Source organism: Athalia rosae, chromosome 7 (genome assembly GCF_917208135.1).
Source record: "Athalia rosae chromosome 7, iyAthRosa1.1, whole genome shotgun sequence".
Lineage (NCBI taxonomy): Eukaryota > Metazoa > Arthropoda > Insecta > Hymenoptera > Athaliidae > Athalia > Athalia rosae.
Window position 1 is genome coordinate 2200550 of NC_064032.1, and position 24513 is coordinate 2225062.

Sequence of the window (24513 nt, forward strand, 5' to 3'; positions counted from 1 at the left end):
AAGGTGAGAAAGGGACGGGGCCGCAGGGGGGAACTAATTAGCTAACTTATTGCTCGGCGGGAATAGAACGCATCCCTCTATTATACATCGCTATGGAGTTCCACGTGTCCGTGTCTCTTTTCCTACGGATACGGCGTGTAGGTAGTACATAGGGTCGGGTATAGGTATATCGCGGTCGTGTTACCGCTGCGGGTCACAGAGCTTGCGGCTAACTCCTCATGTCACACAACCCCACGACGAGGGTGGAATTAAAACTTGCTCTGTCGAAGGCAAACCGGAAGTTAGATGGAAACGACGACTCCGTGTAATACCAACACTTCGCTCTTCGTACTCCAATGGTCGTTGTCCGCCTTCGTGGTCTCTCTTTATCTGTATCTCTGTATCTCACATTTATGCACATTTATTTATGTGCACGGGCGTATGTGCGCGTGGTGTAATAGAAACGGGAACTAACTATTCGTTTCGTATGTACGCGAAGGTATATAATTTATGTACTACATGGTTTTATCCATCAACCTGTGACCGCCGTTTTATCCCACCGGTATTTTGGAGCAATAAATTGACGATAACTCGATCAATTTTGTGGATAGATCAATTTTTCTTTCAGATTTGGATTTCTGAGCTGTTTATACGCGAGATTACTCTTGAAGGACCGAAAAAAAAAATCGATTTTTGAGCGAAAGATAAATCATTTTTTTTATTGGGTTTAATATGCTTTTCTGGCGTATTTTGATCTCAGGAATTCGAATCTGGAAGAAAAATTGATCTATCTACAAAATTGACCGAGTTATCGCCAATTTTCAGCTTTTTGGGGTCAAAAATAAAAAATTGATTTGTTAGTCTATCTCAATGTGATTTGAGCTCAGGAATGCGAATCTAGAAGAAAAATTGATCTATCTTAAAAAATAACCGAGTTATCCTCATTTTTTCGCATTTTTTGGTACAAATTTGAGGATATCTTGAAGGGAAAAAATCGCAGCTCAATTTGGACAACGGATTCGTGTTCCTGAGGTCAAAATACATAAGAAAAGTGCCATACGATCAATTTTAAAAAATAAAAATTTTTGGCCAAAATTTGAAAAAATCGTAAGGGGTACCCCTTGGAAAAATCTCAAATTTTGGCGAAAAATTTTTATTTTTTGAAATTGATCGTATGGCACTTTTCTTATGTATTTTGACCTCAGAAACACGAATCCGTCGTCCAAATTGAGCTACGATTTTTTCCCTACGAGATATCTCTATTTTTATGGTAAAAAATGCGAAAAAATGAGGATAACTCGGTTATTTTTTAAGATAGATCAATTTTTCTCTCGGATTCGGACTCCTGAGCTCAAATTACATAAAAATAGGCTAAAATATCAATTTTTCATTTTTGACCCCAAAAAGATGAAAATTGGCGATAACTCGGTCAATTTCAGAGATAGGTCAATTTTTCTCTCAGATTCGGATTCCTGAGTTCAAAATACGTCAGAAAAGCATATTAAACCCAATTAAAAAAATGATTTATTTTTTGCTCAGAAATCGAATTTTTTTTTGGTTCTTCAAGAGCAATCAATCGAGTAATCATCAATTATTCGCTGTTGGGAGCAGAAAAATTATAAGACATATCGATTGGTTTTAGTCGTAGACCCACTTTGAGTTATCGCAATCCATGCATGGGTCGAAATATTCGAATTATTCAATTTACCAGTAAGGCCGAGCTTAGCTGGAGTCAGGTAGCCCCACGGGCGAGCGGTTTGTTTTGAGGCGTCACCTCTGCTGAGCCCCCAAGGTGACGTCTCACAACAAAGCGCTACGCCGCTTGCTACGCTGACTCCAGCAAAGCTCGGGCTTGCTGGTGAATTGAGAAATTCGAATATTTCGACCCATGCATGGATTGCTATGATTCAAAGTGGGTCTACGACTAAAACCAATCGATATGTCATAATTTTTCTGCTTCCAACAGCGAACAATTGATGATTACTCGATCGATTGCATGAGTAGATGATTTTGGCTTTCAGATTTGGATTCCTGAGCTGATTATACGTGAGATTACTCTCGAAAAACCAAAAAAAAAAATCGATTTTTAAGCAAAAAATAAATCATTCTTTTAATTGGGTTAACACGCTTTTCTTACGTATTTTGTTCTCAGGAACACAAAAGATAGATCGATTTTGCTATTAATTTTGGATTTCTCAGAGCAAAATATAGGTATAAGAATACCATAGTTCACTCGATGAAAAAAAATTGTTAAATTTTGGCAGGAATTTTGCAAAAAATCTCAAGCACGTCGTTTTTTTGGCTTGGTAATTTTTAATTCGATGTAAAAAAAATTCTACAAATAATTGGTAAGAGTATGTTCGTCCTTAGTAATAATAACCGGTTCAATAATAAAATATTGCGTCAAAAAAAAGTCCCTCAAGTTCGGTTTGGGAATGTCACACATGTAGATATCCAGAGGTTAGCGTACCTGTACATAATAATTTTATTCATTCATTTATTCATTTATTTGTTTATTCATTTATTTATTTTTAGCGAAGTGCATTTTGATGAGCCGAGAGTCTTTCGTGTCCATAAATATTCCATTGACTCAAATACGAGAGCCTCGGTGTTCCGTTGGTGCGGAGTAGAATTTGCAAATAGTATTGCGCGTGATGAAAAACACTGCGTCTATATCCGCGCTATCAGATTCGAGTCGAATGCGAAATGGAAAATTTTCATAATTTGAATAAAAAAATAATCGAAATAAAATTATAATATCCGAGTGCAAGTTTTGAATTATAAATTGAAACACGTAGGATACGAAGCGCGTTTAGTTATCGCTTGGAACTACGACCAATCGTACGGAGATCATAATCGACGACGTACACATAGAATCTTCTCTTTTTTCCACTCTTTGAATGAGAAAAAAAGTAACTAAACAGCGAATGAATAAAACAAAGATTTACGTTTTTATACGGAACTACTTACAGGCATATAGGTCAACCGCGATTGAGTCGGTACGAAGGAATAATTCTCCAGCTATCTATATCGAAAATATTTGTGTAAGAAAATTTATGAAAATATAGCTAATATTAATGGCTTTGGTGGAGTCTTCGTCGTTAGATATTCTTATCGAATTGGGTCAAGTGATAAACTCGAAGATTTACGGTTCAATTATAATTATCCGAACTCCCTAAGTTGGTTTTTATCTATTATAGTTCTTCTCTCATCTATTGGCCAGTTTCTTTTTCGTCTCCTCTACATTCCACGGGTGACTCTGTAGCTTGGGAAAAATATTTGAAAATTTCGACTGCGGAAATCTACAACGAGATTTGAGTAACCGCAGACGGCAAATGTATCCAATCGATGAATTAAAATCCGCCTCAGAACTCGTATCGAATAACTGAGAACGTTGGCAAAAAAATTGATCGAATTTCGACGTTAGGAACGAAGAAAATTGCTAAAGAAAAAAATTTCCGCTCACATACCTAGATGTACACATGCCTGTGTAAGATACAAGCTTTTTTTGGAAACAATGCTAACGAAGCAATTTCGGGGATGTTTCACACCCGGCGGATTCGGCGGTGTAAGGGACGCTCCGAGAGATTAGGCGAACGGCAACAAGGGTGTAGAAATACCCGGGGAAGGAAGAAGGGTGGAGGTGAAGAAGAAGCGAAGCGAAGGGTCTGGGGGTGCAGGGGGGGGCACGGTTGTGCGATGAAAACGCGATAAAGGGATAAATTGCACGGGGAATCACCATATCTCTGCCCACGTCTCGCGTCAGGAGCGGATAGTGATTTTCCATTAACCCATTGTGGCACCAAACATCCACCCTTCAAAACCCCTTTCTCCACGTCCTTCCGCACCTACGGAACCTCCGACTCTCTTCTCTTCTCTTCTCTCGCCCGTCACTCTCTTCTTCATTCTTTTCCTCCTGCCGGTTTTTTCCTTCTTCTTTTTACATTTTTTTCTTCCCTTCTTTTTTTTTTTTTTTTCGGCTCTCCCACACACCCCGCCAATACCCTATCTATAACTGTACTTCCCCCGGTATACACCCACTAAAACTACTTACACTTTCACCCTCGACGAACTTCGCATACATAAACACCGTACTTTTACATCCGTGTACGTATGGCTCGTAGGGAAGGAAATGTGCACATAGTGCGCGTACGTGTGTATAGATATATTAACCTATGCCACCCTTCTTTATCTGGTAACATACCTTCAGGGCGTCTATAATACCCAGTCGTATCGCAAACCCCTTTTTTTATTGTTGTACGTGTTTCCTTGTGTGCGGAGTTGTAACTATACTACGATAATGTTGGATAGATAAAGCCACCTGTGCCATTGAAAATGAAAGTTGTAGATTTTCCGATAATAAACGTGGTATAGCAGGGTACATAAATTCGGGGGGTGCGGGTCGGATAAAAAAAAAAAAAAAAAACAGTTGTTTAATACCCGTCATTTTTTCCTCTCTCTCACTCACGCGTTTACTTATTATTTTTTCATCCTTCTTTTTTGGATCTTCGAAACGAAAACTTATCTTTCTTGTTTTTTTTCTTCAATTGATTTCAGGTGAACGATTTTCGCCTCCGTATCGGCAACGTACGTACGTACGTATGTCCGGTTTGATTATCTCCAAGGACGAGGGATGGGTCGATCGACCACCATTTGAAATCCATTCGAAACTAATTCGCCGAGGAATAACGGCTGACGTCAATAAATGAGGTCGGAGGTTTGCCTGGTGCCCCTAAAACCCTACACCCTATTTACCCACGGCTACTTCGACGGAGCAAATTCGTTACCGGTCAGTCGGAAAGTTGGCGCTACGAAGGATCTCAGTGAAATTTCTAAAGGTATTCGTCCGATTTGATTAATTTTTTTTTCCTCCCCCCCCCCTCGGTGATATCAGCAAATATGTACCTGTACTCAGAACGAAAAAAATCTAACGAATCGAAGGAATCAAGGCGGAGAAATTTGACGGTAGAGGTGCGAAAAAATAGTAGATGGGGGGAAAAGGAAGGGAAAAAAGTCATCGACTATACAGACACCCCTTTTCGTATATGCAGGGGTCGCGCTCGACGTGTGCGGCGCGGCGTAAAGGTAGGCGGCTAGAGTGCCGGCTGCCTGCAGGGTTTTCCTCCCTCCCTCGTTCCTACCCTTTTCCCTTTCTCTTCTCTTCTCTTCTCTTCTCTTTCCCTCGCGCCGCAGACCGCGAAGCAACAAGTGAGGGTTATGGAATAAAGAAATTTTCAGACAAGATCCTCTCGAGTTTCGCAGCTGTCTCGCACAGGGGTGAAGTAATAAAAAAAAAATAAAAAGGAAAAAGGAAAAAAGGGGGAGAAAAAAGAAAATGAAAGAGCGAAAAAAAAGGAAAGGAACGAGAGAAAGCTCAAGCTCACTCTCGATCGGGTTTAAACAAGGCCTCTTGATTTTATACTCTTTTAAAATTCTCCCTCGTTTCTTGTTTTGTGACGTATATTATTCTCGTTCCTCTTTCTCTCTCTCTCTCTCTCTCTCTCTGTCTCTGTCCCTTTTTATCTCTTCCTGTTTCGCGTCGTCTCCGTTTCGCGGAAAACGTTTATGTTCGGAATTGGTGTAGATGAGACGGATATCTCCGTGGGAACTCGAGGTCGTCTCTTAAACCATCCAATCAAACTCCTCCTCCCTCTTCCTCTCCTCCACTCTTCTCCGATGTATTTCCCCTCTTCCCTCTCTATACTTTTACGCGATTAGCCAACCGTGTGTTACTCAAACCGTCGGTTACCTAACAGCGTACAAACTTTCCTGGATATGTGGAGAGACCGACACTGTTCGTTCGCAACAGGCTATCCGGTTACTCGCGAAAACTAAAATCGTCGTTGCGACGCACCATTCGATGTCCGTATCCCGTCGACGACCAGACGCGCTCGCGTCAGAATTTTCATTGGCTCAATTTATTCCCGACCTTCGACCCGGCGAAAATTCATTCAATTTGCAAAAAAAAAAAAAAAAAAAAACGTACGTCGGTAGCGAGGCACTTCGCAGTTATAGATAACCAAGTACGTGATCGTAGGTTGACGTCGATTCCAGAACCATAGAGTACCTAGGTACGTATACGTGAACGGATAATCAGGGAAACACCGGTGATGCATATTCGCCAGGGGCGTCGATCGGCATTCGGTTCCTACGTATATGTATATTACGGGTTACGTAGAGGTATAACGGCCAGGGTAGAAAGCGGATTGGTATAGCGACGTACGTACGTACATACGGGGGTACGAATATACCTATGTAGTTAGCTACCAGACAGCGAATTGTTTTCCGATACACGAGACGCTCGAATGGCGTGGGGCAGGGGGGTAACCGTTGCAACGGGGACTTAGGCGGTATTAGCCCGCGTCGGATGTAGCGAGGGGTTGGTATAACGTTCTCCGGTATCTAACAACGTACAAGAGAGATCAGCCGGATGTATCCCGATCTTTCGAGTGCGAAGAAGCCGGGATACGAGCCGCGCTCGAAACGCCCCAAACCAACGATTACGGAATAAGAAATACCAAGTCCTCATCACTTCCGATTTCGATAATCGATCGACGGAAGCCTCGATCGCTCTGCTTCGCCCGACGCCGAAAAGCGCGGGTGACGATCGTCGGGTTCCAAATAGGAGCGAAGGAGGTCCGGACCTTGAACTGTAGGGTGAAATAATTGAGGGTGGTTCCGAGCCATCGCTCTCGGTGGTTCAGTCGTATAGCTAACAGGCTCTCTACGGTGAAGGGGTAGCTATTTAGAAGCTTAGCACCTCGGTGGGTGGCCCGTCGGCAATAGCCACGCCGCTACCCCTGCCGCTGAGGGTTTGGAACGGGGGGAGGGTGGGGGGGGGAGGCTGAGTGGGCTTCGGTAGGGGGTTACCCGGCCTGCAACCACTGTGTGTCACCTTTATCACCTTTATCACCTGCTGCAAATTGCCGCCATTTGAATGCTAAGCCCCTCCACCTCCTCCTCCTCCTCCTGTTCCTACCGTTCTCACCTCTATACTAACCCCCCCCCGTGTACTTCCAGCTATACCCGAACCGACATCCGCGCGGGGACGAAGGGAACGACGGGATGAAGGGATGAACACGGATGAAGGGGGCAGTAGATAACCGTTGATGCTACCGCTGATTCTCTGGGGCTGGCTGCCGTTCGTTCCGTCGGAGATACTGTAAATGGATTATACGGACAATTTTCGCAAATCGGTACGTATTGTACGAAAGAATTTTTTTTTTTTTCCCCACGTCATCCCCGATGCAAGTCTTTTTTTTTTTTTTGTTTTTTTTCGTCAACACAGTTCCCTCCTCTCTACAGCTCTCCGTGTACACAGCGCATAAATTTTTTCTTTACCCGTTCGAAAATTTATATACATTCTTTTTTTTTCCCCCACGAGTCTCTCAACACCGATGCATCCCGCGGAGCACGAACTCTGTACGGTTTTAGGGTTAAATATGTTCGTCTCCCTTTTTTTTTCCCGTTATTATTTTTTTTTTTTCTCATTTTTTCTTGTCTCTGCTCAGCCAACGCTCTCTTCCATCTATTTATATTCGTCGTTGTCACAGCGATGAGTTTTCCCGTTTAGCGGTGGCTCTGCAATCTGCCATGCAGGTATCTGGAAAGCAGCGGAAGGAATTGGAGGGGGTTGAGTCGCTGGATATATATGTACCCCGTGTTACACCGTATACCGTAGGGATGCAACGGGAGGAACGAGGGGGGGGGGGGGGGGGGGAGCTAGTCGCTGGATCTCTCTGGCAAGGGTTCTTCCGGTAGCGATAACTTAGCGACGTCGACGTTGGCGTCGGCGAGCTGGCAACTCACGGATGTGCGCGCCATTTGCTCTCTGGAAGAGAACCTCAGAGTTATACATTATATATACGTAACCCATATGTACGTGTATATATATGTATACATATACATATATATATATATATATAAATTTATACCTAGGTATACGGGGTGTGCACACCGTATGCAACGCGGGGAGACGCCACACTTCGATACACCGAAATACCGTAGCTGATGGACGCGCGTTTATATCTACCGAGTGTTATTTCATCCCCCCCCCCGCCGAAAAACGTAAGAAGGTTGCCCCGAAAATACAGGGGGTGCAAAACTCGCCCGGTGAAAAATAAGGGTAGCTAGATGACTTTATAATCGTCGTGGAATATTTGCTTCTCCACTATTTTCCATCGTATTCGCGAACATAGTCGTATGAAAATTTGCGTGTATGTACGTAGGTTTTTTTTTTTTTTCTTTTTTACTTTTCCAAGGATGGATTTAAAAGCTCGCGCGTTTCTCTAGCATGAATTTTTGTTCGCGACTGGATACAGAACCGTTGCACGTCGTATATTAACGGTAGTATATTTCTACGAGTTCGTATGTACTACTACGTACATATGGGTATACGTACATAAATGCGCGGCAGTCTAGCGAAGAGTATGTAAGCGATAGGGAGTATTTAGTTTGTTCGGTTTTTTTTTTTTTTCTCTTCTTTTCGTTCGCGTTCATTTTTCCATCCGTTATCCTTATTTATTTTATTTTATTGAATTTTTTTTCGTTGTTGCGACTTCCGTTTAAACTGCGAATTCGCTGCGTAAAGAAAGAAAGAAAGAAAGAAAAAGAGCGAGAGCGCGACAGAGAGGGTAAAAGGTATTCGGACCCTTTAAAATTTTAGGGTAGCGCGGAGGTCGTGAGACTCGAGGGACGAAGGGTGGTGGTTTTAACGCATCGAACAAACTCCAGCCCACTTCATACGTATACACGTCTACTTTGACCGCGACGCGATATTACCGCAAACTATTTTCCCGCCCCATACCCAATCCCTTTGAATCCTTTGCCTTATACTTCAACCCCCACTCCGCCTCTCCTTACCTACCCCGTAGCGGTATCCCTTTATTCGTCAACGTGAAACGAGTCGTGGGAGAGAGACTCTCGTCTATGAGTCCGTGTAGGTACTGCTAATTGTTTGCGAGGAAACTAATAACGTTCGCTGAGTGACGCGCTTATTGTTCAAATGACGTCGTGCCGGTTTAATACGAAGCCCCCCTCGACAAAGGGGGAGGGTTAGGGGGGTCGGGGGTGGCGAGGAAGGGGGGAAGGGGGAGGAGGGTGAGCGCGGGAAGAGGTGCGACGGTTGAAAACGTTGAAGAGCACTCTCCGCGGAGCTCTTCAGTCCGCTGAAGATCCTCCGAGGATCACACTTTGAGTTTTCCTACTCGAGTGTTGATTCTCACAATTTTAACATCGGCTCGAAAGCACGGGCGTTGAAAAATCCGCGTAGACGGGGGAGGGGATAAGGGTCGACCTACGATCCTCCCCAAAAATTACGTTCGTATACGTCGGAGTATTTGGGGAGGGAGAATTTTTGCGGTTGGCTAACTTAGAGGTCTTTTGACTTTTTCGAGTCGTCGTTAATTAGCGAAATCCAATCGACGGAACTGTACGTTAAAATGATAATTAGTCGAGGAAGGATTTTCTTGCGAATTGTACACAATGCACGTAAATAATTATACGTGTTCTCGGACGACGTCGTTACTCACGGTCGAGGTATCTTCGGAGGACTTTTTTTTTTTCTCTCGTCGAGATACAGTTCGCGGTAACGAACGTCGAAGTGGCTTCATTTTTATTTATTCCCAAGTACCGCGAGTGATCCGCGCGGCGACTTAAAAATTTGCGGAGCGTCAACGCGCCGCGGGTATTCGCCCTCCCCCCCGCCCCCGAGCTTTCACGAATCTCTACAAAAGCGAGACGTCGGATGGTAATAAATCTATCGACGGGACAGAGACGTGTATAAGAAGAAAAATGAAATCTCTGCCTTTTCTTCTTCGCATTGTTCACGGATGGTTTTTAGGGGTTGTTCCGCGTACCTCATGTAATTCTTGCCTCACTCAACGCTCGGTATTCTTCGTCAACTTTCTTTCGTCAACTTTCTTTCGGGGTTGAATCGGAAATAAATTTGCTCGACGATTTTCACCCACCCGCGAACAACCCCCCTACGGTCATTGTCGGACGGACGGGTTTTTTTTTTATTTCCTTCTCCCGTTACAGATTTCCCCGTCGTTTGAGATTTGCTCGAAATTTTCTTTTTCTTCTATTTTTAGAGAGAAGAAGAAAAAAAAAACAGAAGAAAAAAAACTCACGTTCTTTCCGCTTGATAAAATTCAAGTGCGAAGCGCGCGAAGAGCAATTTTAGGGAGAAACTTATGACTCGACGACGCAATTATAACGGTTCTAGTTGTAACTACGGTCCACCACCACCGCCGCCGCCGCCGCCGCCACCCTTCCAAAAGTCGCTTTTATACACACCCCGGGCGATTGTACACTTACACCGTACGTATTACATAGATATATATATATATATTCTATACGGCTGGAGCTTTTCAAGCCGCGGGCTTTCAGCGCGACGCGCTTTCCAGTTTTCGGTAAGGGTGGTTTTGAGCGGGACGAAGGGGGATCGGGGATCGAGGGGGGGGTGGAGAAAACCCCGAGACTCGACGGGATTAAGCTTTGCAGCTTTGCAACGGTGCCGAGAAAATAGGGGGGGGAGGTGGGGAGGTGGGGTGACAGGAAGGGGGTGAAAAGCTAGGCGACCGGACCCAACGAAACTCTCAAATTATACCCACGTCTCATTATTTGACTTCTGTTTAGCTACGGCCGCCCGGGCCATAATACCCGGCGGTAGGTCAGTCAGGTGAGGGGGAGGGGTAGAGGCGCGCGTGTGTTACGGGGTGTTCGGAATCACGGAGCGGTGGAAAATGCCAAAGGGGAGGGAATGTATTTATTATTCAGATAGTTTAAAACGTACGAGCGGAAAAGGTTTCCGCACTCGCTGACTGTGGTTCACGTATTCACGTTGTGTATAGTGAGAATATTATATAAACTAGAAAATACACACTCGCGCGAAATAACACGTGGATTTGAGCGCGATTGTGTGCGCGTATATATGCGTGTACGCTATACACAACGTTGGATATTCGGTTACTTTGCAATGCCACTGTGAAATATGTTTCAATTATACATGCGCGAATATTCGTAAAAGTTTTAACCGCGCGAATCTAGTTACCACCGCGACCCGGTGGTAACGGTAACGGTAACGGTAACCCCCCTCCCCCCCCCCCCCCCGGTACAGGTGAAGGTAGACAGGTACATAGGTACACGGTACATAGGTACAGGCTATGTGTACCCATCGGTTTCGTACCAATATTCTAGGCTGACAGTGAGTTTCTCCGAATCGTAGGGGATGATTTTCATCCACGCGTGCCGTCTGTACGGGTGTTTAGTTTTACCGGGAAACGGGCGGCAGCGGAGCGAGGGGATTTCATTTAATCAGCTTTACCCTCCGTTATTTATTTTATTTTCTCTCCTCTTTGGCGAACAATAACATGTTCGAAACTTTGCTAATTAATATTATATATCACACGGTTTGATTGTTTTACATTTATTTTAATTTCGTTTTTATTTTATTCGATTCAATATCGTTTGTTCGCCCATGTTTGAATTGTGGCGAACGCACGTAATACACACCGATTTTATTGTTATGCTTATATAATACCCCTTCTCGCTGCGGTTCTCGATTTTTTTTTCTCTATTTTTTTTTTTCTATTTTTTTTTTCCAACTCTTTTTCAAAAACTTGCGGATACGTTATGAGGTGGTATAGTGTACTTGACGTGACGGTAGACGCGCCGTGACGTTCGAAACAAAGATAAAAATAAATACCTACACTCTGACGGTGGAAAATAAAACGGGATATAAACCGAACGAAAAAATAAATAAAAAGGGAACAAAATAACAACGATTTATAAACAACAAACCCGATTTCACGAGCTAATGTATAACGAAACCGGGGAAAACTGAATCCAACGCAGCGGACTGCAGATAACAAGCGACTCGGTTCCACATATCGTTCGTAACACACAAACCTTCGTCCACAACCGCCTATAGAATACCGAACCACGTGAAACGGAGGGACAGATTGACGGGGGTGAAGAGAAAAAAATAAAAAAAGTAAAAGAAAAAAGAAAAAAAATTCAAACAACGAAAAAAATAACTGTTCAATTTTTTTCATCTTCTCTCTTTTTCATTTCGTTTACCGCACACAATGGCCGAATTGTCCGAAATTATATGGTTTATTTGCACGGTACGGGGGTGGAAAAAAAAAATAATAAATAAATGGATTGGGGTCTTTACACTGAAAGCGATGAAGAAATAATTCCTTTTTTTTTTTTTTTGTTCACCTCTAAATTATTTCGTATCGTTTGAAAGACTCGCGATTATTATACGGGGTGGGTAATATAACGGCGTCAGCTTAAAATGTAAAAAGTGACAACTAGCACTCCACCTACATCTCTCTCATTCCGCAGAGCGTTGATGCTGAATTAGTAAATGTACTGTTATAAAATATGTCGACGAGCTTCGTAAATCACACCGTGGAAACATTCCGTAATGGTGAAAGAAGCGTGGGCAAAAAAAAAAAAAATAAAATAAAAAAAAAGAGAGAATGTAAAAGAAAAAAAACGGGAAAAAATTGTCGCGAAACAGGAATAGCGACCAGGGTGGATGGCGGGGGGGCGCAGGGTGGCGAAGGGAGGAATAAAGTAATAGAGAGGTGCGGGCACCACGGGATAGAAAAATGGAGATAAGCTCCGGGTGCTACCAACCATCCTTTACAAAGATATTCCAATTATATTTTCTTCAAACTCTGAGAGCGCCGAACGGCATACTTGCTCACTATATACGTATAAACGTGTCGTTCTATATGGTCACCCTATATACAGACTACATAAATATAAATTTACAGCAGATCTGCAATTCGATTTTCGAATTGACGCTTGATGTGGAAAATCGAACGTAGTCGCCCGTTATTCGTGATTTTAATTTTTTTTCATCGCGTTTCGGAACATTTCCGGCATAGATATCGGTGTATGCGTTTAATGCATGTCCACATAACCTCACTTTACGGTTTCCCATCACCGAAGTCAGGGAGCGCTCGCGTTCGTGCCGAAGTTTAAGTGGTTATTCCAGCAGTCGAAAGTCTTGCTACGTACATTAACTGTGTCTCTATGTACACGCGCCAAAGTATATGCCAATAATGCATCTACCTTACATGCATATAATATAACCCGTGTACAACGTAGACGTGGTACACGGAGAAATTAGATCGCGGATTACAAGTTGCCGTCTGCAGGGGGTAGTGGACCGACTCGTATCATTATATCCTAGGCACGAACCTTACTCGCTTATTGCGCTTATATCGTGTGCATATATTTTTCGTACGATCTTGCGTACCATTTTACGTAAAATATTCTTTCGAATGTTTCGCTATTTTATACGCTCCACCTCGCGTCCCGCCTTTTGATTTCATTCGTTTTTCTATTTTTCTATTTTTTTTTTGTTCATTTTAATTTATTTTATTCGATTCGATTTTTTGCATTCCCTTTATTTTCACCGTTCTTTATTTTCCCGCCACGCGTAAAAGCTACGCGATTATTTCCCAGGCATTTTTATTCGTCGTACACAATTTTCAACGGTACACGTAGAGACCGCAGCAAGTAGCGGCGGCAGCAACAGGAATGAAAAATAGGAAAAAATGAATACTTGAAAAATGAATAAAAATGGGGTGGGGGGAAAAAAAGAGGAAGGCGTCGTAATATTCTTGGGTGTATGAAAACACCGACGACGTCGTCTAAAAAAACCGCTGCAGTTCCGGCCACGATTGTGCAGCTGGTAGAAAAAAAAGAAAAAAAAAAGAAAATACATATATATAAAATCCGGCGTAACTGCGGCAGCTTTTTAGAGGGTCGTACGTGGAAAATGAAATGAAGAAATTAACACCCTCGATTTTTTTTCAACCTCCTTTGGGACGGACTTCTTTGTCCCGCGTCTATCCGTTTCCAACAACGGTCGTATCGCTCTATTTCCATCGCTCTTCCCTCTCGCTTTCCCCTTTTTACTTTTCACTTTTTCCTTTCTTTACTTTTTGTTTTTTTTTTTTACGTTTTTTATTTCATCTGCTGCTTCTGTTTACCCGTTGGCTGCTCACTTCGGTTCACACTTTAATATAGAGCTGTTAACTACTCGACGGAATTCCAGCATCCTCACCCCATGGTACTTGTCGTCGTCGTCGTCGTCGTCGGATTTCAACAAGCGCTTAGGGGTATTTTTCATTTTCCTCTCTTTTTCCCATAAATATGAAGCTCGCGTTTATATATATATACACGAGAATAGCAGCGAATGCACGTCGTACCCGGGGAGTTCGGTCGTTCCGCTCTCCCTCCCTCCCTCCCTCCCTCCCTCCCTCTTTCTCTTCGTCTTTCTCTCTCCGGTGTCACCCTCTCCTAAGTTGAAACTGGTTGGCGAGGGTGGAGATGAAGATGGAGGTTGAAGTGGAAGTGGAAGTGGAAGTGGAAGTGGAGGCAGAGGTAGATGGTGGCAATCTTGATTCGTGTACGTGGCGTCGGTACCTGTTCGTGCAGAGGTTACAGAGGGGAGCAGCCAATCCAAAGTTTGGCAAAAGCAATTCGGCCGGTTTCAAACGCCTAATTCTGCGCACGTATCCTCGGCACCCACGTGGTCGGCATCGCTTCCCTTATATAGAATATTATTCTTGACAACGCTCCGTCATTTCCATTTTATTATTTAACTCCTCGAACTCGGCTTCAACCCCCCCCTCCCTCCCCCCTCTCGTTCCATGCGCAATGAATTTACGATTCCCGTATTAATTCTTATTTCGTAATTAACGTTTGGTTAAAATCACCGCTCAGACGTCTGAGAGGGAATGTGTTTGCTGTGTGTATACAATTTTCGTTTATCAACTCCCGGTAAACCCCCACGTCGTAGAGGGGGAGGATGGGAAGGAGATTACCAACGAGACACGGGTTTTCCCTTGATTCCGAGACAAAGCTCCCCTGAACTCGTCAAATTTCGTTTCAATAATGAACTCGGAGTTCGCCTTATCACCTTTCGAGTGTAATGAAATTTTCGTACGTTATCTCGTCCTACTAGAGAAACTTCTACTTCTCTCCCGCTCGTCTTTTCGACTGTCTGCAGATCGGCCCGTTGCAAGACTCCCTCCCCCCCTTACGTACTTTCATTTCTCTACCCTCTTTATCCAACTACTACATTTCGCGTGTATACATCTCCTGCTCAGAAGCTAACCGAGCCCCTCGTACGTTATATAGGTATACGCGGCCCTTGTTCTTTCTGCCCCTCGGCAGTTTCCTTTCACCAAAACCATTTCAAGCCTGAGAGACACGAAGCGATCCCTGCCTACCTACCTACCTACCTAAACCACCGCCATCCCCTCAATTGCCGTACCTATATCTCTCTCTCTCTTCAAACCCCTCCCTGAAACAGACAAACCGCAGCACCGCGTCGTACACTCTCGTCAATCGAGCGTGAGTTTATAAAGACTTCGTCCTCTTCTCTCGCGTATTCTTCCCCCGATTCCTCTCTCACTCGCCTCGTCTCTTTTTTTTCATCCCTTATATTCGACGTACGTGAAAATATAATATCTGTATAAATATTTTCTATTTTCTTTCCGCCGGGAGAAAGGACGCGAAAAAAAAAAAAGGAGAGACGGAGAGACGGAGAGAGAAAATACGACGGTTTACTTATCACTCGCGATTGTCTAAGAAAAAAAAAAAAAGAAAGAACAAAAAAAAAATCGCAGACCACAACACGAGAGATTCCTCTCGTTATAAGCTCGAGCTTCCCTGCCTCTTTTGTGCGATATTCTTGCGGTTGCCCGGCGGTGCGGTCATCTCGCGCTTCGGCAGGAGGGGGGAGGGAAAGTAGAGAAAAAAACAAGGGGGAGGAAGAGCGGCAAAATAATTAATGTCGTAAATTTTCTTTTTCCGCTATTTTCTTATTCATCCCCGAGCGTGGAGTTATATACGTATATATACCTACCGCGAGACGGGCGACGCTGACGCGAGTCTCTATATATACGTTACGCTACGCTGGATTTTTGCACCGGATTCGCGACGACGCCCGCCTCCCCCCCCCCCCGTTAATCTCATCAGTCATCACCGTACACCCCCGCCGCCAATCTCGTCGCACCCAAGCTGCTGCCGTTGGATGCTGCGGGACCGGTAAACTAACGCCACGCGGAGAACGAATGAGAGTGAAAATAAAAAATTATAATATAAAATGAAATAATACGCGCGTTTCTTTCCGACCGATAGGGAAATTGTTATCTCTGAATTTGAATATCGGTGGAAAAATTCCGTTTTTATCGCCGACTGTTTATTCGACGAGGATAATTGTTAATCCGAGTGAGCTACGGAGTTGTTCGAATGCAACTGTAAGGTACAGATGGGAAAAATTGAGGGAATCGAGGGGCGGAGGAGGAAAAAGTTGAAATTCGGAAACGCTTGGTTTATCCGGTACGTTGGGTATGATGTCAGATACGTTTGTAACACCGCGAAGAGATGTAAGTTGGCGAACTAGGCAAGGATTGTTTTTGAAAAGTTTTTCAGTTTTCCGATGCGCCACGGAGCCGAGTGGCTGTGTATATCCGTGACTGGATTCGGGAGCAGGAGACCCGACCGGTGGCGTAGTACCTCTTAAAAGTTACATGCAACCCATGAGGTTCCGTCGATAACGAAAAATCGAGAAAAAGAACGGAAACGTATAAGTACTTTGGGGCTGAGACGGAGATTTCCGAGCTTTCGAATACTCCGAAGCCCCTGCAACTGTACGCGACTACCGTCTAGCGTATTCGATCATATTTATGAAGTATAAATTTTTCGATTCTCGATTAAAAATCCCATCGATAATATTTTCCAATTTTTTCCTCTAAAGGAAAATATACCATAAAGTAGAAAAGGCAATTAGCTTTTTCGATATTCAACGAGTTTATGCAAATATTTTTCATTGGTTTGCATATTTTTTCCGTCGTCGTCGTCGTCGTCGTCGTCGTCATCGCGCCGATCGTAATGTCGCGTGTAATTTTTTTCGATTCGCAATTAACGTTAATTTTTTTTTTCTCGTCCCCTTCGCCTTCCCCCCTCCCCCCCTTTTCTTTTCTCACCGAACCACGGGGTTAAGTATAACGTCTGCTAGGCATCGGAGAGTTCCAGAAGTTTGCGAATTTGAATAGGCCTTTGTTGCGCCGCGGGTCGAGTTTGGCGGGGTGGCGAATGGGGTTGCCCAGCTTGTTTGCGAACTAAGTTCTTTAAATCCGTAGGTACAACCCGACCTCCCGTAACCCGCCCGCCGCCCCCGGGCATCGCGCCGTACCGGTTAAGTTTGACTTTGCCGGTTTTATAAACGCCACGGTGAAGACGATGTCCCGTCGACTTTATACCCACCTACCTACCTACCTACCTACCCTCTCACATTTTTATATACCTACGCTTCAGACGCGGGCAGGTCACGTTTACCTTCATACGTATACGGGACCCTCCTCCACCTCGTGGCAGTGAAGGTTGATACATAAAACCTCCTCCCCTCAGACGTTTATTTTTGCCAGCACTTTTTCTCCCCTCGCTCACTTGTTTTCTCCTTTTTTATTTCTTCTTCTTCTAGTTATTTTTATTTATTTATTTATTTAGTTATTTCGTCTGGCGAAGAAATAATGTGTATATGTATACTGTACAAGAGCCGAAAAATTTTCGCTGTGCAAACGTGTAAGGAAAGACGCCGAAAACGCCCAGACGCCCAGACGCCAAGACGCCAAGACGCCAAGACGCCGTCTGCACTTGAGATTAAAAAGAGAAAAAAAAAAAATTGTTTGGGGAGTTGAAAAAAGAGGAGAAGTACGAGCGGGGGAAAAAGCGAGGCCAACAGACCCCTCCGCCCCCGGTTTCTTGCTCGATAAAGTCTGCATACTCAGCAGCACGTTGCCGCCTACTGCAGGGCAGGGGGGTCGGTTCGAGTAATCTCGGTAGGGTGATAATATTATTCAAGCGTCCGGCATTAACGAGTGAAAAGCTCCTTTTGAGACGGGATCTTCATTTTCTCTCACTGCGCAATGTCAACATAGCTCGTTCCCGCCCTTTTTTTCTTTTTTCCCTCCACTTTCGTCCCCGGACGAAGAAGAAAAGGTGGAAAATTCACCCCTTTGTCGTCAACCGAATGCAACTACCAAACGAACTCCGTGGAGAACTTACAATCCCACAGTTTTCAATTGCGATTCTTTATTTCCGATCGAGATTCTGAGGATCTTTTCTTTTTTCTTTTTTACTCATCACCCCGTTCGCGCGTCACCTTCTTAATCATTCTCAAATTATTTAAAACCTCGCGGAGTTTATCTAAGAAAAAGTCTTTCCATGTTTTTTTTTTTTTTTTTTTCTCCTTTTCACAGATCTATTACGTTCCTTATCGGCTATAGATTTCGTTCATTTTGACGCATCTGATTTTCGTTCGGTCGCCTCCGATTCGAGTCGAATCTGGTGTTTCTGCGTCCCCTCGATAATGACTTTTAATTAAGGTAGAATATCAGTTACCGGTCGGGGACGGATTATCGAAAAAGTAAGATTAAGCGAGGATCAAGGGCTTGACGTACCTCGGCGGGTGCCCGCCCCCGTAGGTCGAAGGTATTCGATATCCGGTTTATTGCTTCGCGCGTTTTCTATTGGTCATTCGCGCCTCTTTCGCTAATCCCATCGGATATTTTCACAGCCACCTATACGGAATTATTACCCCTTAACGTCCAAGATCACCCGACGATGATACGAAATAATCCCAATCGAAGGATCTAGCGAATCCCATCGGCAAGAAAAAATGTACAAAAACAATTTCACAAACTTCACCGAGTCTTGGATCTCAAATTCTTTCGGTCTCTTTTATCGAGCAGGTTTTTACTACCTTTTTTGAAGAAAAAAAAACAAACTTTTAATTACATCTTCGCCATTCATTTATTACGAGATTCGGGGCTAAGTGCTGATAACATCTCTACATGTGTACAGTATGTAAAAGTAGAAGACCTCGCTGCGCTGAGCATGCACTGGGGTAATATTTCTACTCAAAAAACACACATTATACACATGTATACATCGCCGTACATAGCACACCTGTGCATATAATCCGTGTTTACTTTACCTTCTTCGTTTTTTTTTTTAGTTTTTAATGTTTTTTTTCTTTTTAATTTCTTTTTTTTCTTTTTTTCATTTGCACCGGAAGCACCGCGCTCTCGCATACCGTGAAAAGTATTTCCTTTTATATTTATGAAAGGATTTCATCCAGACCCTTGAAACATCTTTTTAATAAATCGCGGTGGCCACGGGATGCGCAACCGGCACGTCGGCACCATCCGACAGTGGAACAGCATCGGCAACGGGAGCTTTTCAACCTTCAACGTACCAACACTAACCCCACCCCGCAATCCCGTTGTGTGTATATACCCACTCGTGGTCCCGTTAAACCCTTCTCATTTCTCCTTCTCTTTTAAACATTTTATTTCATTTATTTATTTCAATTTCTTTTTCTTTCACTTTCCGTTGGCTCTTCTATTTTTTCTTTCCATTCCCTTGCCCAACCCCTTCGCTCTCTCCCTCTCTCTCTCTCTCTCTGTACTCCAGACGGGACGTGAGATCTAATTTTTATTCATTCGTCGTACTTACGCGTGAATGAGAATCAAATGAGACCACGTATCGCTCAATTATGAGAGAAAGAAAAAATTGAGGGAGAATTCAAAATCTTCGTAAGACTCATTCTACTTGTATTTCGTACAATTATCGCATTCGTCTTTCTTTTAGATAATTTTTTATCGCCATTTTCTCCTCTCTTCTATTTTATTTCATTCGAGTGAGCTATTTTTTATTTTTTCTTTTTCTCTTTTTTAAGACTTTGTTAACCGAAACTTTGCGCGTCAGCAAGTTTTGTTGGGTTTCAGGTTGGGTTTCTAGCTACCCACCTACCTATCTACCCACCATTCCGCCCGATCAGAGTTCGGCGACGTATAAGTATGATATAGATCACGCTTATGCCTACTTACCCTCCGCGAACATATGCGTGGGGGATTCACGGTTTCGTTGAGTTTAAGCAGTCGAAAAGAATATTGAGAAAAAAAAATATATCGTCGATTCTCTTCCGTCCTTTCGTGATACCTCGTTCGATAGATAACAAAAAATTGTATTCCATTTTCCTAAATTCTTTTTTCTATCTTTTCAGTTTTTTCTGTTAGTTTGTCCTTTTTATGGTTGCGAAGCACACTTACCGTTTATTGCTGCAAAAACGCTGAGCAGACAGAGAAATCGCCACCGTCCGTACATTTTAGCGGGTTTATTACAGCCAGTTTCTTCCTCCTCCTCTTCGTCCCTCTTCCGTCCTTCTCCCCTACTTTTTCGTTGGTTTTTTCTTCTCCTCCCTTTCGAACGTCGGACACTTTTGCTCTCGCCTCGCGGGTGGACGGAGCTTGAATTACTTTTGGCTCTTTTTTTTTGGATTCGTTTGATATTTTATTTATTTATTTTTTATTCTTCGTTTTTATATACCTAGTTTGGGAAAAAAAAAAAAAATGTCTCGACGGTGTTTGAACGAGTGTTTCTATTTTAATCCAATCGAATCTCCAGCCTCCGGTGATTCGACGCTGCGGGTATAATCATCCTTTTTTGTCGTCACGCCCACCTTATCTATCATCATTCATTAATCATGCGACTAATTATAGTTGTTCTTTCAATTTTACATGTGTAACATCGAATACGAACGCTAGACGAAATGACTCGGTACGAATTTTGTATTTTTTGAAACCGGTTTTCGATTTTATCGAGCCTCGACGGCGGTCTTCAATTTTACATAATTTTATGCAATGTACCCGTTTCTAATCCCACTAGAAAATGTGATCAAAAATTTTTCTATCTCAGATAATCGCAGACCGATTTATTTCTCAGAAATCAATTACCGCAGTTCGTAACGAACAAGGATCGGACCGATAATAATTGGTGAGCAGGGAAATGAAATCAAACGACATCAACGAAATCTTGGGAAATCTAATTTTATTTTTCTCCCCTTTACCGCGGGTTTTAAATATCGTTCTCACTTTTTACTGGTTTCTGAGTTTGGTGGTTTTTTTTTTTTATTCATTCGGAGTAAGGGTCGATCATTTGTTATCCGTTTCTTTTTTTTACCAACAATTATCCGAACAGTCGTGCTCGTATCCGTAGTTTGGACACATTTTAAGTTTTTTTTATTTTCTCTCTCCTCAAAAAAAAATGACACCTGTTTAGATTTTTGGCGATTAGTTTTTTTTCATCGGTTCGATCCGAACTTTACCCGGTCAGGGGGGTGTTTTCAGTCGCACGAAATGTCGAATGATTTTCCCGCGCGACGCGCGACTCAGGACGTGAGAACGTACGACATATGGGAATGAGCGGAGGTTCTTATCGTGCGAAGCTCTTCGCTTTCGGAGCTTGCGGCGGGCACTGATCGCCGTTTCGATGAAACGTACGCGTGAAACCACGTTTCGTACCCCCACTACGTCGAGTGACGCCAACTTTGGACATCCCCTACCAATGAATAACGGCGCAAGCGCATCGGAAAGCTTTTGATAAGAAACTTGGGCAATAGAGGAACGGCGTGCTCGCACTGCCCCCCCGGTTCCTGCACCTACTTTTCACCCCCGGACCGCGGTTCGCGGAGAAACCCATTCGCGCTTCCGTGACGGCGACGGCCTTTGCGGCCGACGCGCGCGGCTTTTGCGGACACGACGGGAACGAGGAGGGCAAGAAATTGGACGTAAAGCCCGAATCCGAAGCCTAAGTTGAACCCGAAATCCTGAAGCGGAATCAAAACCGAAACCTCGGGTAGCGCGTGTCCTCCGCAAACGTGTAAACGTAAGGGTGTGTGCGTCTGTGATACACATCCCGCGAGTAATACGGAGGCAAAACTTGCAGTTGAGGGGTTTGGCGCACCCGGAGCTACTGCAGTTTCTCGCTGCGTGGGAAAAGTTATTACCTCAAAGGGGTCGTTAGCGTTAGCAGCGCGCGAATTAGTATAATGTGGCTGTTGCAACGCCGAGGGAAAGGGAAGGGGGAAGGGAAGGGGGTGAGGGGGAGGCTTTCGCGGAGACTAGACGGTCGGCGCTTTCCGCATCTCTCTATTTCCGGGATTCCACTCTCTCTCGCTCCCCGTGTGCAACGACGTTGGCGCTACTCACAGAAGCCAACGCGGATACGGGGCGCCAGCCGGGTATAACGCTATGAAACTGAAAAGGGGGTAGCTTTCGCCTCGCCTCGCCTCGCCTCGCCTCGCGGTTGCAACGACGAGCGAGAATCGGTGGCTTGTTATGAACGGATTAAGGGTTGTAATTAAACGTGTTGAGTCAGCGGAGGCGCGGGATTGACGACCTCCCCCGTAATTTAGCACTTTCATCCCCCTCGTCCCTATTCCAGCGAACAGTCGCGGGAAAACAGAGTCGAACGCGGACCGTCGTTTTCTTTCCGTTTTCCCGTATCGTCACCGCGCAAATTTCCTTTTTTCTTTTTTTTCTTTTTGTCCATCGTACGTCCGGTTCTCCGATCTTCTCGCAGAGCGATTTGACTAATCGAACGAACGAACGGAATCATCTAACATTGACATCGAGGAAACAAAACGGAGGGATAAAAATTAGAATTAGTTTTGAATTCGCGGCGGTGAACAGTAGGTACCGAAAATGGATCGACGGTTCAATAGCTTGTAATTGCTGATATTCGATGGATCAATTCGTTTCATGTTCATAGAAATAGAGTTTCAGCTGAAACCGAACAAGCCTTTACCTCTACCACCCCCCGGCCTCCCCGTAGGCGAATGACCAGTTCCACGATTAACCCCCCGGGGAAAGGGCGTGCCGAAGATCGTGGGTGGGATAATTGAAATTACTTGTTTCACCAAACCTGTACAGTATATATACACGTGATTGGATATCACTTTTTTTCATTTTACTTTTTCACTTCCAACGGACATCACATCGTAATTTGTGGTTCTGTTTGGCGGGGGGTCCAATTTACTACCGATGCATTATTTGCACGTCCCTTTGTAAAATACATATCACCGTTGTTGTTGTTGTCTGTTTTTTTGTTTTTGTTTTTTTTTTTCTCGTATCGCACAAACGTCGCGAAAACCGTAATTGCGATTGAAAATTATATTGAAACATTTTCTCTTGCGAGCCCAACGATAATTTCGCGGGAGAAAATCCTCCGTTCGGTTTCACGATTACAGACGGACTCCGATTTTTTTACTCAATTTTAATGCGCGTATAAAAAATTCGCTAACTTTGAACTAGAAACGAACGAGGAGTTCGAAAGTTTTCGCGGACCCTGACGGAGACCCGTCGTCAGGTGATGTCTGGAACGGAGCGACTGATAAGCCTTCGTCGTAATCCATTCCGTTAACGTTTTCCCTCTTCAACTTTATTCAACTTTATTTTATCCTCCCGTACCGCCGATTTGAATATCTCCGAGGTGAAGAGCGCCGCATCGGGTGAATTACGAGATCATCAAGCCCCGTGTACCGTAAGGGTTACAGACCAGCCTACGCCCTCCCTATCGTTACGCCTACCAATAATCCCTACGAACCGCGAGATCCTCAGTTTGTTGGTTTTTTTTTTTTCTTTTCTTTTTTCCAACTTCTTTCTAGTTTTCATTATCGCTTCGAACGCTTCCGATCGATACGGGGGAGGCTTACCAAATACCGTTTTGCACTCTGTGTCAAAACCCTCCCCATGGCTCGGTTACTCCTCCTCTTTCTTTCGCGCTTTTATCCTCGATTTAGAAACTGGTACATCGATCACGAATTTCCGCAACACGGCTCAGTCTGCGAGTCGCGACTTCTTAATAAACCACCCCTACGGCTATACCTGTACCGATTGTTTACTCGTCCCGTTATAACGGGGGGGTAATCTGTTTTCCCATCGGATCTCCCGCCGCGATTCCAGCTAACATAAACCAAACGGTCGAAGCCGTTGGGGTATTTCATCCCCTAATCGGCTGTACGCGTATACATCTAGTCGTGCGTTTTTTTTTCCTTTTTTTTTCAATACTTTTTCGAAACTAGGCACCGTGCCCGTACGCGCGGGAATCGACCCTCGGTTTTCACCCCCTCGAAGCCTCGTTGGATAAATTTATCCTTTTTTTTTTTTTTTTTTTTTTTTCTCTCGTCAGTCGAAACGAAACGCGTCATTAAAACTCGACGAATAACATCCGCTTGTTCGCGTTTGCAAGCTCCTCGCAGTTATCGCTATGAGAACGTTCCCCCGGTAATGGGGCGGGGGGCGGGGGGGCGGGGGCCCCGAAAGGGGGAAACTACTCCTACCGAAATTCGAGAATAAACCGCAGGATTCACGGCTCCGGCCATAAAGGCCCGGTCCGCGGCCTAATCTCCACACGGACGGCGGCGGCGTCGTGTTTGTCGGAGGGGGGGGGGGGGGTCTCGTAACAACGGTAGGGAAAACCATCCCCTATCCCAAAAACACCCCCCTCCGTTACGCCCCTCCGAAAATACCGACGGTAAATTCCTCGCCCGAGGTGCGTCGCCCCGCAAGGTGGGTAAGGTGGGTGGTCGGGCGTTTTCGACGTTTTGCCCACACATTTTGTACGTTGGGGACCCCGAGGGGTGCGGCGGGTGAA

The 24513-nt window shown here is 44.2% G+C and overlaps 1 protein-coding gene across 2 annotated transcripts in view; it reads right to left on the reverse strand.

The window, feature by feature from the left end:
• Positions 1-21347, reverse strand: part of LOC105689264 (carbonic anhydrase-related protein 10) — a 63480-nt gene extending 42133 nt beyond the window's left edge. Inside the window, exons 1-2 of one of the 2 annotated variants that reach the window (XM_048657837.1) lie at positions 20952-21347; positions 20130-20544 (exon numbers count right to left, since the gene is read on the reverse strand). In XM_048657837.1, coding sequence (XP_048513794.1) covers positions 20130-20184 — 55 coding nt within the window. In that variant the 5' untranslated portion in view covers positions 20185-20544; positions 20952-21347. Of the gene's footprint in view, positions 1-20129 lie in introns of both variants that reach the window. The other variant, XM_048657838.1, reaches the window with a different exon arrangement.
• Positions 21348-24513: the final 3166 nt, after the last annotated feature.